General features: G+C 40.7%; 1 protein-coding gene across 1 annotated transcript in view; it reads right to left on the bottom strand.

The window, feature by feature from the left end:
- The window catches only part of CACNA2D3 (calcium voltage-gated channel auxiliary subunit alpha2delta 3), an 876,446-nt gene that overhangs the window by 251,691 nt on the left and 605,994 nt on the right, over positions 1–18,761 (bottom strand). Inside the window, exon 14 of the mRNA XM_025885299.2 lies at positions 4,492–4,509. Coding sequence (XP_025741084.1) covers positions 4,492–4,509 — 18 coding nt within the window. The remainder of the gene's footprint in view (positions 1–4,491; positions 4,510–18,761) is intronic.

Raw genomic sequence — 18,761 nt, 5'->3', positions numbered from 1 at the left:
TAATTCACACACAAGACATGTAAAGGTAAAAGCAAATGAGTCATAAACCAGAACCAAATGTAAATAGTTACCACCTCTCAGTTTCACACTTGATTTGCATGGATTTTGCTGGTTATATAACTGTAATGGAACACGAAAATCACTAGACCTACAGTCCTATGAAAACAGCAGCTTTGCAAACTTTCAATTTTCTATTTTCAATGACAGTTAATTCAACATTTCAAAGTACAGAAGTTAAATGAGGCGAAGAATGATAAATGATGCCCCATGATTGCTGAAATCTGATTACCCAGAGATAAGAACAGGCCAGATTCTACTTGCACAAGTTTGGACCTAAAGCATGAGACAAATGAAAGAAAGAATGGGAGGAAAAAAAGCAAAAGGGGAAGAAAAACTTTAGGGAAATGAATGCTTCCATTTATCCCTCCTAAATATAATATAAACAAGGACACAAAGAAAATGCAAATGGATTCCGGATCCCATGGACACTCAGGGGGGATATTAATAAGCCAGTTCCATCCTGAAAGAAAACCCCCAAATCGACCTCCATTTAAGAAGCTAATTTATGCACTCCTGAGTCCTCATACAAGTTAAGCAGCACAGAATATCACAGCAGGCGTAGAACAACAGATCTTGAGCCCTGCTGTGTTTGTTCAAGAAGGCAAGTTAGCTATTCCTAACAGGAAACAAAACATGTCATTGGGCTATTAAACAGGGATCCTTTTGCCATACTGTGCAGCCCTGAATGCATCAATTGCTGTCCCAAACAGGATTAGAGATGTGGTTTTCTTTAACTATGGTTTTGAGAAAAATGCTTATGCTGCTCAGAATTCTCAGACTGATATTAACTAATCTAGTGCTGGGCCAGACAGAGCACTCTAGAAACCTTCAAGGAAAGGTCTCTGACATACTCCAAAGTTGTGAGAAGGCAGCACAAAATAAAGGGAAGGGGGTACAGATCGGGGGGGTGAGTTAACCCACGTACACAGCCAAATTTGTAATTCCCCCAAGAGTATTTTTGCCTTTAAGTATTCAAGGCCCCACTCTACAATGATTAATCATGCAGTGAACAATTGATATTTTGTTTCCGTAGACAAAACCCACCTGAATGAATATGCAGTTTGAAAAAAATGGACTATTTTTGCTGTGAATGGCAATTGAAAGTACACTTGCAAATGGTTTTGGGTAATTCTGCTGTGTTATTATAAAATCGGATCTCCCAGATATTTCTGTAGAAGTCAAGAAGTTCCATGTAAGAAAAAAAAAAGGTAAACCTTTCTTACATATGGACCTTTCTTCATTGTTCAATGTAGGACAATCAATCCACTGGAGAAAGTGGTTCAATTTCCACTAAAAAGAACAGATTTGTGATGCCTTGAGGGCATCAGGTCTGTATTGCTACATGGTTTTTAACCAAAACTTCAGGATACTTCACTGCATTTGGTGAAAATATTGAATACTGATTAGGCATAACATCAGTTAGTACTATCCCAATGTGACAGCAATTTACAGAGTCTAGAAATGAATCACAGTAAAAACAAAATGAAATTCTTTTTGCAAACCATTGTTCTAGCAAATAGTCATAAGCGAGAAGATAAGTTTTGAAAGACCCTCAAAATGTCAGAATTATGAAAACCATAACTTCTAGCCAACAATCATTAATGACTACCATACATATGAGGGACACCCAAATGGGACATTTTCAGTGATAGATCAGCTAAGAGATTAAAGTAAGCATGTTTACAGAGACATAACTATTTAAAATATTTATGGAGAAAACAGTTGCAGATGATACAAAGAGAGATTCCAACAAAAACACAGGACAAATGCAGACACCATATGGTCCAATGTATGCACCCATGACCTCATGTGAAAAGCAGGCCAAAGACGTAACAGCTGGAGATGCCTCCCTTTTACCCCCAGAACAACAAACTCTTGGGGGGTTGGAAGGGGCTCATTATAATCATGTCCATGGCTGGTTGAAATCTATGGGTAACGTCAAAGGCTTTGGGAAGAAATGTCTCAAAACAATTGTTCCTGGAAGCCTTTGCTTTCTTGGGGTTTTAAGCCCAATCTGCATTTCCTTCTGACTCCACATAAAAGGTGAAGTCAGGTAATGAGAGTTTTTAATGAAATAGAGGAGCATCATGGATCTTCACAGCACTTTTGCCGTCTCCTGATTATTCACTAGGCTTGAGTCAGAAGCACAAATCACTGTAGAGGCCCCAGACCACCACATCCCATATGATCTGCTCATATGTTCTCTTGATTGCTGCTCTAGAGCATCAGGAGCCAAGACATGCAAATGGTAGTAGAAACTCTTAAGTTTCGTGAGTGTCTAGTACATGGCAGGTTCTGTGCTAGGCACAAGTAAGAGAAATAACTCATAACAAAACTGGAAAACTAGTCTATCATTCTTGTTAAATAAAAAGAATCCTAAAGCTTAGAGAAGTTAATTAACTCGCCCATGGGCACAAATGGATGGAGGCTGGGATGCAACCCACCATATTCCTTGCTGGTCACGCAGCAGGACAATGAGTTTGAGGGAGGGCTGATGCTCTTAGGAATCTCGTATTTCCAGAAGAGTGTCCTGCAGGTGCCACTGAAGTAACACTGGGGATGGAGAGGGGCACTGATACTCATTCACCAGCAACTGAGACAAGCTGCCCTGAGGCAGGGTGCCTTCCACCTGCGGTGTGACCCTCCTCAGCTGCCCTCCTCCTTCCAGCCCAGATCCCTAAGGTTTAATTTACATCCTTCTCCAAAGAGCTGAATTGCCCAGAAATGACTCCAAGGAGTTCTGAGACCATTTTTCATGCAGGGCTCTTAATAATTTTTAAGGTAAATACCTTTCTCTATTTTAACAAAAAGACGATTTGTATCCATGGTGAGGAACTGGAGGGGGAGAGAGCTATTCCTTGTGACACAGGGCTGCACAGCAAGCCCTTGGATGGTCCAGCGTCTTTCAGAAAGGCACTGGGGCATCCTCCTCAATTCCAAACTTTCTATTTGCACGGCATGTGATGTGAGTGACAGAAGGAAAGAGGGAAGGGAGCTAAGTGCTGTTGAAGAATCATATGTCCCAGCAACTTTTGTTCTTACCATATTCTGTGTTGGTTTGTTTCGAACCTTGTTTTAAAATTCCATGGCTGATGGCACCTCAAATTCATGAGGAATCTTCTACAACAGAATGCTTCTGTATATGGCTCAGTGGGAGCTTGATGAATAAATTCCAGTATGTTGAGGCCAGTCCAGTTTTAGGCACTGAATTCATTAAGTCTCTTTACAAAGAAATTTCAAGTGTGGGCAATTAAGAAAGCATGACCTATTAAAGATGCCGATCCTTCCAGATAATGTGGAATTTTGACCATATATTTATTCTGGAAGCTGTTGTTCTACTCAAATACTTGAACTTTTAATGAAGTGTTCAGTCTTTTTGTGATGGCACTGAAGTGTAATCAAACATTACCACAAGCCAAGTCACACACTAGCATGTCTCGCCTTGTTTAAATATCTCAAATATATTTGAGTAATTGTGTAATGATTTCTAGGCCTCTGGTTGTCCATATGGTCTGAACAGACTGTCTTTTGTAGAGCAGTTGTGCTATCTCTCTCAACAGGAAGGAATCAAATCATCTTTGCTCCAAACTGGAAAGCTTGGGAGGTACTGCTTACATTTCGGGAGGTGCCTTACCTCAACTCTTGAAACAAAACCAACCCACATCTGGCCCCCAGAAATCACTGTGTCTTCTGGAAATCTTGCTTGTGTTTGTGAAATATCCCAGAACAAGTCAGCAGGCATCATGTGTCATGTTTTCTTCTGTAACTGTCCTTAGGATACAATGACATGCCATGGGGACAACATAGCAAAGCCAGCATGGCAATCACATGGAATCTTACTAGACAGAGAACATTCTACATGGTGAAACCAGATCATCTCAGACAGACAATGAGGACCAGTGAAAGGGTCTGACTTTGGCAAGAACTTTGCTCTAATTCTCTCCAGGTGGTACAGGCGATGAGACAAGCAAAGGAGCTATTGATTTTGCAATTAATGAAACCCACGGGGAGTCTTCAGATATTTGGCTTAAGAGCCCAGAATCTAAACTTAGTCACTGGGTCTTACAAATTATTCACATTAGCTGTATCCCTGGGAAAGTACCTCAGGGAAGACCTGGAATGCTGTGTTTAAAGGAATGTGCGAAACTGACCTTTGACCTATTATTTGAGAATTCTTAGCAAAATGTATGGGTGCAAGTTGCCCCCAAACTACTGGCCACAATAGGGTTCTTTGATGGGACAAACTTGGCAGGGAGACAGTGGACAGATGAGTCTGGTGGTCTTTCTGCTCCTGCCCAACCTCAGGCTTTTGAAGTTTTAAGAGGAAAACCATTTCACTGGTCATGAACAGTACTGAATGCACAAAATCATGGAGACATGCACAATTCGTGAGTTCTGGGGAAGACTGCAATGTTATGGAAAAGAGTTTACCTTTTGTGCCTGAGGGAGCTGAAAAACAAATAGGAAAACAAAACAAAAAGAAAAGAAAAAAGCAATCATTACATAAAAAGTCAAGATTAACTGTAAAACTTCATTTGATCACTATTGGCAAATGGAAAAACCAAAACTGGGAGAAAAAGAGGGAAATAAAACTAAAGCCATGTAATTTCCCCAAATTAAGCTACGGTGCTGATTATTCAACCTGCTGTCTGAATCCAGAGTATCAACAGATAATCTGTGAGCACATGTTTTGGGAATCACCACGCCCATGCAGGCAGTTTGGCAACTTCCTGCAATGCTAGACCTGAGGTTCTTCTGTTCAGTGGCCACAAACACACATTTCCAAGACCCAATTCCTCCTTCTTGCACACCAATGGTTTCCTAGTAGAGGAGGACTTTCTGGGGACATCTGGGGTTGTTAAAACTGGTGAGGGGAGGGAGCCAGAGATATTGGCTTCTAGTGGGTAGAGACCAGGGATGCTGCTTTATCTTACAATGCAGGGGATAGCCCCCACAAAAAAGAATTATCTAGCCCACATGCCGATTGTGCCAAAGTTGAGAAACCCTTCTGTACATAAAGGTAAGACCATTAGAAGAATGTTCTGTTTTTAAAGTCAATTTTTCTTGTTTTGTAGCACATTGTTTCCTTTACTGATGGTTAAGAAAGCATGCACAAGGATTTGTGCATTTGAAATAAAGCTGATATTCTAAGAACAATGAAAAGGCAGTCAGTTAACCCATAAAATAAGACATAATAGCTTTCTCAATGGTACAGGCAAGAAACTGAAATTACAGGTATGTGGGAAAAGACGAACATTTACGAGACATACTTGCCTATTTTTCAACATTGAGACTATTAGGCTGTGGTTTAATGCCACTGTGTTTGTGACTGCCATTAGAGCATGTGATGTTTTGAAAAGCATTTTTCTAATCTGAAATGGAAATTACATTATCCGTGTATTAAATACCAAATCTAGGAGTTACATAATTTTCAAGACTTACTTCTCATCATAGAGACTAACATTTATTGTGTGTGAACTTGTCACCAGACACTGTTTTAAGCCTTTTATTTGCATTATCCTACCAAATCAAAGCAACCCAGTAGTACCCTTATTATCCTCATTTTATAGATGAAAAATAAAATGGAACCTAGAGGGTAAGTAATTATATAATGTCCCATAGATAATAAATTGTAGAGCTGGGTTGCCTAACTTTAGAAGGTACAAATTCAACCCAACTCACACAGCAAAGGCCATGAACACTAGGAAATTAGACAGCAGACTTTTCTCTTTCTCTCTAGAGCTTATAACATTGGAAGTGCTAGAAGACACAAAAATAACTAAACCAGACATCTTGGGGTCCCATTTGAACCTTTTGCCTTCCCCATTCATTTAGCCCTGGGAAGAAGGCTCTCTCTTCATATGCACTAAGACGAGGGCTTCGGCCCTGCACCTGTGGATAGAGCCCAGCAAACGGCAGAAGGGATAGACATAAGCCAACAAAATGCCTTGGATCTCAGAGACAACTCCAGAATAATTTGGAGAATGTCCATGAAGAGCAGACCCAACCTCTCCAACACTCATTTTTCAAGCAGTTTTATCCCAAAAGGTCTCCCGATTTAAGGAAATAGGAATAGTACAAGCATGCTTTTCTGATTCTTTCATCCTAGTTATGGTTATGGTGGCCACTATTCCAAAAGGAAGCTTGTGAGTTCCTCCAGTGCTTCTTAAGAGTTCAGAAAATATGTATCAAGGGGTGAGAAATTGAGCCTAAAATGAGGGATCACTTCAAGTAAAGTCTTTTACATATTAAACATTTTTTTCATACGATGGGAAAGAAATGGTGGAGACACGAACATTAAGGGAATGATAAATGCACATTTCCTTAGGAAAGCATTTGTGTTGAATCACAGCCTGTCATATGAAATGCATGGGGGGCCCTGAGAATTACAAATGTTTGATGAACTGTAAAATAAATACCAAGGTTCAGTCCTGCACAACTGCCGGACTTGACAGCCTCTGAAAGGAGAGCTACCCTTTCTCTCTCTCTTTCTGGAAGCTTCATCTCAGCCAAGCAGGAAACACCTCTTTTTGACTCACCCATTTAAGCACATGAGAAGGAAAATGAGAGACCAGGCCTTTGTGGTGATGTCCTCAGTTTAAGACTGTCCTCAAACTCTCCACAAAACATGTATTTTCCTCAAGAAATAACTCATGAGAACAAAGAACCACTTTCCTATCAGAGCTTTGAAGGAACAGAAATTACAGCTTGCAGTGCCCTCAACAGGTTGGACCTCTGAGAATGAGCTTCAGAATAGAACACAGCATATTTAGATCAGATCATTAGCAGCCACAGATGCTACTACTTGGGAGTCAGTTCCCCTGACGACATATCATCCACCCAACAGTCACAGACGGTGTACAGAAGCCTGAGCTGGGAACCTGACAAGCCGGACACTTGGGGCCTCTGGCTGGAGTCTTGAGCCATGTGCCTTCCAGCCTTTGGCCAGATGCTTGTCTGGAAAAAGGGATGGTGGAGGGAGGGCTGGGAAATGTGCCAAATCTTGGATGGCCAATAGATTTTGTCTTGATAGCCAAGTCTGACTGATTAGTAATGGCTGTCTGGAGGGCCATGTTGAGAAGGATTCTGAAGTTATGTCTGAGTTTTGTTGGAAAGAATGTAAGAGCCAAATGGCAATATCCTTTGTGGGTTAAAAACTCAGGAATGGCAAACCATATCCCTGGACACGATGATCTCTCAAGGTCTTCCTATACTTTTTCTTTGTAGTTCTGAGCCCATCTATGATTTCTACATAACTTATTTGTTTAATGCCTCTTCCCTGCTAGGTCACAAGCACCACTAGGGCATGAGGATATTTACCCTGTATGTAAGTCTTTATGAAATTCTCTAAGCTGTGCCTGTAACTGGTGTCCAACCTGTTAAAGAAGGTACCTTGTGACTAGGGTATACCTAAGGCTGATGCTAGGGAAAGAGAGTTGGACTAACTGCCTTGAATCCACACCACCTCCCCAAATACACCATGTTGATGACCCAAGATGACAGATTTCAAGAGAAAAAGAAATCAGACAGAAGGATGGACATGAGCTCTCAGATTCCCATATGCCCGACATGGATGTCTATATATGTGCAGACTGTCTCACTGACCCATGGATGCACATAAAGCCAGCCTGGGAACTTCCCATCATCATGTGGTCTAAGCTGAGGAAATGTCTTTACAAAAGCCACCTAGGCATTGTCAACCTAGCTCTACATCTCTGGATCTGTTTCTTCACTTACTATATAAGAGTCTGCATGGGCAGCTTCAGGTTGCTTCCAGGCTAAACTCCAAGTTGTACAATTCTCTATCCAACTGTGCACATCCTCCAGTCACTTTTTAAAAGGAAGGGTAAAGAAAGAAAAAAGTAGTGGTATGTTCTGGGCTCCCACATTCCTGAAGAAAAGCTGGGCACTGGATGCATCCATGAGATACCTGACATTTGAACGTGGAAAAACTGAGAAAGTGTCATTCGAAAGAGAATGGAGGAGAGGAAAGGTGATGAAGATGAAGATGACAGTAAAAACAGCACAAGCCACTCTTTAGTGGATACTCTCAATGGACCAGGTACTTGGCTAAGCGCTTTTTCATCTTGAGCAATGTTGGTCCTCACAGCGGACCTCCCTCCAAGTTAGACAGTAGTATCATTCAGTTTATAGATGAGGAAACAGATAATATTTAGAATAGCTCAGTACCTTGCCAAGGTCACTCAGGCAGGAAATGCTTGAGCTGAGGGTCAAAGTCAAGTCTCTCAGCAGCCCCAACTCTGTTTTATCCATCAGGCTCAAGGTGCTGCTCCTCATGCAGACCGAGGGCACTAGCACCAACCCAAGTTCCTGAAGGACTTCTCAGGCCATTCCATCTGGGCATCTCCCATACTGGAAAGGGGAATGAGAAATTCCAGCACCACCCATTATGGGAGAGTCTGGATGGAGACAGAAAATCCAGCTTACCACAGTTCTCAGTATGTGGTGCATGATGTCACCGTGTAGCATAAATATTTACCATGCCCTTTCCTGTCGCAGACATTTACACTTATTCTCTCCTCATCCTGGGACTCTCCCTCATACCCCTCCCTGCTAGCCTAGCAAATGCCTACTTCTCTGGTCAGTTGTCATTACCTCAAAAAAGCCTTGTCTGACCTCTTGCATCATATGTCCTCATCACATGCCCTCATAATATCACATGCCTCCCATTCACGGTAGAGTTACTACTACTTGCAGTAACTGCTATGCTGCCCTTCTTTTTTTGGTAACAGAAACCAAACTTTTAGCCAGAGTAGCTAAATGACCCTGTTAGAGGTTGATATGGCTAAGTGGTTCAGCCATGGTCAATGAGATATCCACGGATGTGGCTTTTCCAGATAGTGTCCTTAAAAGGACTCCCTCCATCCTGCTGCCAGTAAGGTACCTGTGATGGCTGGTGCTCTAGCAGTCATTCTGGACTGTGAGGTTATCTTGAGGATGAAAACCACATACTAGGATGGTGAGGACAGCAGTAATGACAGGCAATTATAACAGCTATGGCCAGCTATTCACCATTCTAATTGCTTCACCTATATTAATTTATTGAAAACTCACAGGAACATTATTAGGTAAGTTCTATTATTACCCCAGTTTTGTAGATGATGGAACCACAAGGTCACATGGCCAGAAAGCAGCAAAGACAGGATTCGAGAAGAGGGACCAGTAGGAAGGGCAGTGAATAATCCGGATGAGAAATAATGGAGCACTGAATCAGGGTGCTGGTGGTGGAGGTGGCGGGCAGTGGTCTGACCTTAGATCTATTTCAGAGCAGACTTGATAGAGATTGATAAGATAATATGGGAGGAGAGACATCAAGAGTGCATCCAAGGGTTTAGGTCCATGCAAATGCAAAAATGGAACAGCCATTTACTGAAAAGAGGAAGACAAAAGGAGGAGAGTATTTGAGGAAAGCTCTCCAGAGTTGAGTTTTTCTACAATTGACAATTTTAGGATATCTCTTAGACTGGCAGGCAGAAGTGTAGGGTGGGCAACATGGTCACCATCGGTATGCCGACAAGGTCACTCAGGGAGTGCATGCAGATAGAAGAGAGCTTGTGTCAAGGACAGAACAGGAACATTCCACCAGATAGAGGTCTGGAAGCCAAAGGGAGCCAGTGAAAAGAGCAGTAAGGAGCGAGGGGGGAGGTGGGAGTTCAGAGAGTGCTCTGAGACCCTGAAGCTAAATAAAGGTGCTTCAAAGTGAGACAGCACCTCCACCAAGGGAAGGGAGCGCTTTTGCTTTAACTTTCCTTATTCACTTCATTTATATCTCAGAGTTCTGCACAGAGTCACAGGGAAACAGAGGGGACATCCATCCATCACTCTTGCTCAATGAAGTTCCGGAGTTGAATGGACTCCTTTTCAAAAATTAAACTCCAATTAAAGATCTATTGATCAAAACAACACATTTCACTATGAAATATGTAAAGACCAAATGGGAAACAAAGTATTTTCCTGCCAACTGTATAAAACAAAACAAAACAAAAAAAGCCTGGCCTACATATGTTTACTCCATTTGTAAAACTGGCCCTTTGCCTCAGGCCTTATGAATGAGTGATAAATCCCTGCTTGTTGCAAAGTTTCCTTGTGTTCATTTATTTTTATTGTGCATGTTTGCATTTATAATCTTCCATTCTTCTTCATTAAGCAATGTGGATAAAGATCCCTATTCCTCTTATATATCAGAGGAAGTTCTGCTAATTGGCTCAAACTCCAAAACCTGTACACCAAGGACGGAAAGGCTCTGATGAGCTAAGATTTGGCGGTGTAGTTTCTGTCCCACATCCATCCACTTCTGCCACCCCATGCCAAGCCACAACTGTGGCTCTTCCATCCCCTCCCTTTGATTCTTCCCCCCAGCCCCATCTCTATACTGCATGCAAAATAATCTAAATGTATAAACCTGGTACTTTGCCAGCCCTCACTTGCCTCAAAGGCTTTGTGTGGCTATTTTCTCTGGTGGCCTAATGCTCTGTCCCCTGCCCATGCCAATTCCATGACACCCCCCACAAGCCGGGCCTCACCAATTCCTACCCATCTGTCAGATTGCAGCTCTGCTGGTATCTCCTCTGACTGAAGTCCCTATCTCAACCAAGTGTCTTTCTCTGACATCATCTTGTTTATTCCTGTCTTAGCATGTATCACCTTCTGTAATCTTCTTGTTTACTTTCTAATTACCTCTCCACATAAGAATTTAAGATTCATTCAGGGCCCACATCTATTGTATTCATTGTTTTATCACCACAGAGTACACCTGTACGGTACCTGGCCCTTGCTAATCATTCAGTACATATTTGTTGGAGGAACAGAGAAAGGAGAGAAGGAGAGAAAGGAAGGAAGGAAGGAAGGAAGGAAGGAAGGAAGGAAGGAAGGAAGGAAGGAAGGAAGGGGAAAAAGGAGAGAAGGAAAGGAAGCAGAACGAAGGGATGAAGGAAGGAGAGCCTTAGAATCTGGTAGGCCAGGTTTCAAATCCTACCTCTACCATTTACTAGCTGTGAGGACTTGGACGATAATATATTCTCTCAGAGCTCTGGGTTTCTCATCTCTAAGACTGTAATAGTAACACTATTACAAGGGATTAATGTGAGGATTGCATGAGATAAATACCTGCTGAGAACCTACAACAGCCACCAGCCCATAATAGTTGCTCTCTTTACCCCTTGACCTTGTAACCTCTGCAGTTTTCAGAGTTGGCCCCAATATTATAGTGTATGAGAGATTATACTAATAACCAAGTACCTCATGGTCCATAAATGAGCCCATGGACCTGGAATCATAATCTCCCTCAGTGGGCCATCACTTCTTCACAGTGGTTATGTGAAGAAGTAATAAAGCCTGGATAAGGTGTCTTAGGCAGTATGTAACTCTTTCAATGGACGTGTGTCTCTTTGCTTTCAACATAAGCCCCTTCTTTTTGTAGTAGTTCCCATGCTTTGGGTAAGGCTCTCTTCCAAGCTCCTTGATGTGGACAGTGCCACGACCTAAGCCAACCAACTCATCACTCTCCCCTGGCCACAGCAAATGGCTCAGAGTGGACATGTGACCTAAACTAGTCTAGTGAGGACTTTTAAAGAAGTAATCAATAATTACATCCCTCTCCCCATTTCTATACTCTTCCCTTTCCTCTCTCAACTAGTGTCTGAGGGGATGCACCTCTACAAACAGTGTACCAAATGGGACCTAAGAGTAAAAGCCAACACTATAAAAGGTGGGAAGCTAAAGGGGCAGAACTCAGTGCCCATGGCATCATTTGAGCCCCGTGTCCATCCATGGGACTTAGCTTCTAGTGGCTTCCAGCTTTAGTAGGAGCCATGGGGACATCCTGAGAGAACTGAGTTCTCATTATTCCCATAGAGAGTGGGAGCTGGTCACATGTAGTATACACCATGGCCGCTCACAACTAGATTTTACTTGTAAAAGTCAAGGGATCCATCAAAAATTTCTGTATTTTTGCTCGATTTCAAAAATACTCAGAAGTAATTTCCTCAAAAGCTTTCCAATGGCATATGTGAAATTTCCTCACAAAAACACAGGGCATCATATTTTGGTCTTTACGACAATGTTAGATGAGTCAGGAGACAAAAGGTATCTCTTTGTGTCATTGTCCTGTTTCTCAGAATCTCCTCCCCGCTGGCTTCCAGCCAGTCTACTTCCTCTACTTCTTACACTTCTTATAGTCTTACTTTCTCCACTCCTCTTCCTCCTTAAATATGGGCACCCTGTTGCTCATTCTGCAATTCCCTCGGTGAGGCCCCCCCTCTGGGCTCATGGCTTCAACCAAGCCCCGCTCATGGTGATGATGAGAGGGGAGAGAGTGGGAAGGAGAACAGTGGTAGAGGTAGACAACCCTGCAGACTGGATGACAGGAATAAAAACGGGGTCAATAAAAAAAAATAAATAGAACTGATTTTTCTATTCAAGCCCCCATCGGAATTTTTGCTTCATATCCTAGAAGTCCTTCAAGCCCTATTAGAAAGACTCATGGGGAGAATGATTATCTCTGTACTCCAAATTTTCTTGCTTCTATCAGTTTGAGTGTTCTCTTATCTGACCACATACAATTTATTAATGATTTCTCAGTATCTAGTTTGGGGTACAAACAGAACTTTAACTTATTTTTTCTAGCAGTGTGTTTAAAAGCAAAAAAGAATGCATAAGAAGATCTTTCTTTGTAACACACTTGCTTTTTAAAGTGTTTCTTTAAAACAAAAATCATATCAGCAATGCATGTTCCTTGTAGAAAATCAGATGTCAAAGAGAGGCAAAAGGAGAATTTAAGGCCACCTCTGACACTAGCATCCATTTTCCCCCCCAACATCCATTGTTGTCCTCAGTTAACATTATGTTAAATGACTACACAGTATTCCAGTATTTGAATATATGATAAATGACTTATGAGCTATCTAGGCTCTATTCTCCTTGTCACTAAAGTAAATGACTGCAATAAACATCCTTGTAGTGTGCACATGTTTGTAATAAACATCTTTGTAGTAAAACTGTTGCACACACTCTCAACTTTTCAAGAAGCTGAATTATTAGTTAAAGGGCATTGCATATTTCAGTCCATGTGCTTTCTAGAATGCTGTCCTAATTTACACTCTGAGCAGGATTCTCTTTTTCCGATGTTCACTTCACCACCCCAAGCCAGCACTATGTATTTTCATCTTAAAAAATCTTCCAGTAATTTTTAAAGGTTAGATTATATGGATGAACTTTTTCCAGAGTTCAAATGACTTAGAGAGAGAGAGAGGATATTCAACTTTAAAATCCCCAAATGGCCAAAGGGTTCACTCTGTTGTGGGTCTCCAGAGAGCACTGCCTTGCTTACTGCAGACTAGCACCTCCAGGTTATTTAGTGGAAAAGAAGTGGATTGATAACTAAAGGTCATATTTTTCAAACTTAATTTTGGATCAAAAAAATCTGGTGTTTTTGTTCCAGCAGGAGAGCCCTGCCCAGATGAAAAGCAAGCCTGCATAAATTATTCACTTGATGGCAGACATTTTAGGGGACACTGGAAAATGTGGATTATTAATGGGCAGACCAGAACAATTCTCACATTACATATAGCTAAGGACTATCAGCTGGGGGAAAGCCCCAGACATTTTGCTCGTTATAATGTTCTAAAAATTCTCACAATAAGAAGTCATTTCTCATCAGGCTCGAACTCCGCATTGTATTGGGAAAATAAGTTTCCAATTAAAATTGTCATTCTTCAGCTTTATTTTGTGTGGTCATCTTGCTGAAAAATTATATGGAGTTCTGGCAATGTGGGGGAGCCCACAGTCCTGCCGGTTTCCTGTGAGAACATGGATTGGTAGAATCAAAGGGGAATTTGGCAAAGTCCAGATAAAACCACTACCATGATACATTTGTATCTCCTGTTTGAAAACCACATTGGTCCACATGGCAGTCCAGGGATCAGTGTAGATTAAGGAGGATCTGATAGGGAAGGAAGCTCTTTTCTGCAGGATTCATTTTGGAAATATCTGAACAGGATGCAAACCCACTCAGACCTTCTCTTGAACTCCCACCCTACCAGTGTCACTTTTCAACATTGTGACTGCTTCCAGTTGGATGCTCTGAGCTGCTGGTTTTAATTAAAACTTAATTTGCAAAAATGTTTCATAATTTATGCATGTCATATAATTCCTCTGAGACTATGAACTTGGAGCCAACTCAGGGCCTTATAAGGAGACATTGTACCGAGAAGGTTGGGGGAGAAAGGGATGTAGGAGGAGAAGTACCAACAGGGGTGCAACAGAGGAAGGTACTGATACTTTCTTTCAGCTTTCCATCACCTGGATCTGCAGCCACCTGGGAGACATATGGGCCTTGATGTCTGGAAGCAGAGAGCCCATCTGGCAGGTCATAGACTCAGAGAACCAAAGGGTCAGCAGCGGCCAGAATGGTCCTCCAAGGAAGGTCTTACCAGGGGAGATGATGAGCCAAAGAACGTGAAACCCTCCAAAAGAGATGAATGGGTTCCCACTCTCCCCACAAAAGGAGACATTGAAAACCCACAGAGGAAAATTAATGAAAACTCAAGAGTTTGCAATGAAACCATTACTTCACTCAACAGATGTCTTCCAAGAGAGAGTTTGCAGGGATCTGCCAAACTGTTGAACCACAAAGAAGTCTGTGTAGCAACTTAACTAGAAATATTAGGCCACTAAGAAAGATGACCAGAAAGACCCTCCCCTCAATACACATCCTTTGTTAATTATAAAGTGAAAGGATCTCCAGTCACCCTCTCTGTCTGCAGTGGAAAAAAAATCTATATAGACAGAATTTGACACAGAAAAAATCAAAGAGGCCAGAAAAGAAAGTGCACATGTATTCTGCATACTCACAAAGGATGGGCCAGTGTCAGTGCCATAGTCTTTAGTGGCCAACCTGGTAAGTTTTACATTTCACTGATGGATGATCTCTATCTTGATATCTATAACTTAAAGGTCCTTCTACTTCCTGTTGCCCAGGAAAAAAACATTATAACCTAACATAACAATAAAAAAATTAAAAAAAAACCATTATAACCTATTACGTAAAAGCAAGAGACTATGTAGTTTATCTATCAATTTTGTGTCTCACAGAAGTGGACACATTAAATAAACATTTGAGGGTAAAGGTGTGAGCTGTGGGTGACAGATAATCCTCTGTTGATGTTCTCAATTAGGAGATCCTTCAGGAAACTTCCCACTCTGTGATTCTTGTCTATAATTCTAGTTTATGAGTTCTTCTCTACGAAAAATCTATGAATATTTCCTTCTCTTCCATACTGTTTTCAACTTCACCCATCAATGAATATATTTTATGTTAACCTGGAGAGAGGAAGAGCTGGCAAAGCCATGAGTTGAATGATACTAATTCTCTTTGTGCATCTGAGCACTTTGAAAGTCAAGAGTGGATGCTATTTACTAACAATGAGAACTTGCACATGCTGAGTGCTGACTCTAAGCCAGGCCAGGAGTTAAGGCCTCTGAATACATCCTCATGAGAAATTCTCACACAACTCTAAGGGCCAGATATATTCACTTACATTCCAAACATGGGGAAACTAAGACTGACTCCAAACCTTGTTTTTTGACCCAATGGGATAAACAAGTCACACAATCCAATTAGTCTTTTTCTAAAAAAAGCTTAGAATAATCTATAAATGGATAATGAAGGGAATCCAACATAAAACGAAAATTTAAGTGGTCTGCTTGGCAGTAGAACAGAAGGGAGCTTTGTCCTTCACTCAAGCCTGCTGACACACTGACTACCACACTACTTCAGGCTTGTTTTGGTCACGTCTAGAAAGGAGGAGACCTATTAATATGCTAGAACTGCTGATCTCTCAAAATACATTTTGCTCCCCACCCCCCCAAATCTGGTGTTTGGCAATCTTTAAGCACATTTTGCCAAACACATGTTCCTATAATTTTAAAGTCCATGTGTATTTACAGTGGAATTTTTCTCATGGTCTTCATTAGTTTATAATTAAATCATAAAACAGAGTAACTCTTATCCAATATCTTTATTTCCTAGTGCTTTTTGTTGTTGTTGTTATTACAGGATATTCTTTCTCTGAGTTAAGAAAGTCAGATCTTACCAGTGACACTTAGGCCCAAATCTCAAAGAGGCTAATATACTTCTGAAGTTCACATTAAAACATATACTTCTGACTGAATCCAAATGCCAAAACCTGAGCTACAAAATGCTGTCATTTATATTGAATTCAGAAGTTAGGGAACGTGATCAAGGAACAAAAAAAGAAGCATAAATAGGGCTATCTTGCAATTAAACTGACTTAGTATAGTATTACATATAAACAAAAATTATTTCAATGTCATATCCAATAAATTGTCACTGTCTTAAAAAGTTAAAAAAAAAAGATGAACATTATTCTCTGGTAACAGTAATCTAAACCCAATATGTTTGTTAATATTGAATATGAACAAATAAATGAAACAATGTAATTAAATAACCTTGAAAATACAACAAACTAATCAACTAATCATCATCATCTTTTATTTCTAAATTTCTACTGTGGTCACAATAGAATAACTAGTATTGGATTAGCTCTCTTGACACAAACAAGTAATTAAGTGGACAGAATACACACAAAAAAGTCCTTTTATATTGGCCAACAATCAACACAGACTTCACTTTCTAGAAGGCACAAAACTGAGATGAGACTCATGATACTCTGCCTGGAGGCAGTTACAAAACCCTAGAGTAGGGAGGTTGGGCCCATGCAAAGCCTAGTAGTTATGCTGAATTGAGGAGGAATTAATCAGAGTTTATAGAGGCTGAGGTGGCTGGAATTTTCAAAGTAGAGCACTGGAGAGAGAAAGCTATACAGAGAAAGAGCTCCAGAAATTTAGAGGGAGGTCTTCTTGAGTCTTTGATGTAATACTAAAATGAGTATGTATAGGGTGAGACTCTACAAGACTGGGCAAAGCACAATTACAGGGGTTGGGGTGGGGTGGGGAGGAGAACTTCAGTAAAGCTGTAAGCTAAAAAAAGCCACTAGGCTCCAACTATGGCTGGGAATTTACAAGTTCCAACCAGTCAGAATAGAGTTCTCTGTTAAACCTGGAACATTTGGTAGGAACCCCAAAAAGATTGTTCCTAGGATTAAAACTAAACTAGCCTTAGACTGAAAGATACACCAAACCTGCCTAACCAAAGCTTAAAACCAAGCATTTAAAGGGCCAAGCTCATACATAAGTAAATTAACTGGCCACCAGAACAGAGCTCAACACTCTAAAGGAAGACAACAAAATCCAGACACTTACCACAATGCCCACAATCATGATGTCATTATGTCCAACACTTAATAAAAAAAATTACTAGATATAGAAACACAAAAATGTGACTCTTAAGAAGGAAAACAATCAATCAATAGAAATATACCCAGAAATGATGCAACTAGAAACCATGACTTTAAATTATTTATTAAAGATACAATCAAGGATTTAAAGGGAAACTTGAACATTATGAAGACAGGACTAAAAACTAAAAACAAATGCCAAAACCGAGTAAAAATCAAAACCAAATAAAACCCATAGGGTTGAAAATCATGGTACTTAAAATAAAAAAAAAAAGGGTCACAGGATGGACAGGATTGCCTTAACTGCAATTTAGACATTTCAGAAGAAAAGTCAGTGAACCTAAAGATATAATAATGGAAGTAATTGAAATTGAAACAGAGAGAGAAAGAGAGAGAGAGAGAGAGGGAGGGAGAAAGGAAGTTTGAAAGAGAATTTTCTTTTTCTTAGTTAAGAAAGTCAGATCTTACAAGTGACACTTAGACAGTAGGAAAATATCGAACAGAAGAATATATGTGCAAATGAAATTCCAGAATCATGTGCAGTGGGGGAGGGACTGAAAAGAAATGAAAACATAGTGGCTACATATCTCAAATTTGATAAAATTTATAAACATACCAATCCAAGAAGCTTAATAAATCACCAGCAAGATAATCACACACCAAAAACCAATACCAAGGCACAGTATAAGAAAACTGTTGAAAATCAATCAAAACAACAAAATCTTCTTCCTAGAAACATCGCCAAAGGCAAGGGAAACAAGGGCAAAAATGAACTATTGGGATTTCATCAAGATAAAAAGCTTTTGCACAGCAAAAGAAACAGTCCACAAAACCAAAAGACAACTGACAGAATGGGAGAAAATATTTGCAAATGACATATCAGATAAAGGGCTAGTATCCAAAATCTATAAAGAACTTATCAAACTCAACACCCAAAGAACAAATAATCCAATCAAGAAATGCGCAGAAGACATGAACAGACATTTCTCCAAAGAAGACATCCAAATGGCCAACAGACACATGAAAAAGTGCTCAACATCGCTCGGCATCAGGGAAATCCAAATCAAAACCTCCATGAGATACCACCTCACACCAGTCAGAATGGCTAAAATTAACAAGTCAGGAAACGACAGATGTTGGCGGGGATGCGGAGAAAGGGGAACCCTCTTACACTGTTGGTGGGAATGCAAGCTGGTGCAAACCCTCTGGAAAACAGTATGGAGGTTCCTCAAACAGTTGAAAATAGAGCTACCATCCGATCCAGCAATTGCACTACTGGGTATTTACCATAAAGATACAAATGTAGGGATCCAAAGGGGTACGTGCACCCCAATGTTTATAGCAGCAATGTCCACAATAGCCAAA

Source organism: Callorhinus ursinus, unplaced genomic scaffold (assembly GCF_003265705.2).
Source record: "Callorhinus ursinus isolate GAN/ISIS: 27379988/994484 unplaced genomic scaffold, GSC_fseal_2.0 scaffold15, whole genome shotgun sequence".
NCBI lineage: Eukaryota > Metazoa > Chordata > Mammalia > Carnivora > Otariidae > Callorhinus > Callorhinus ursinus.
This window is presented reverse-complemented; position numbering and strand designations above follow the sequence as displayed.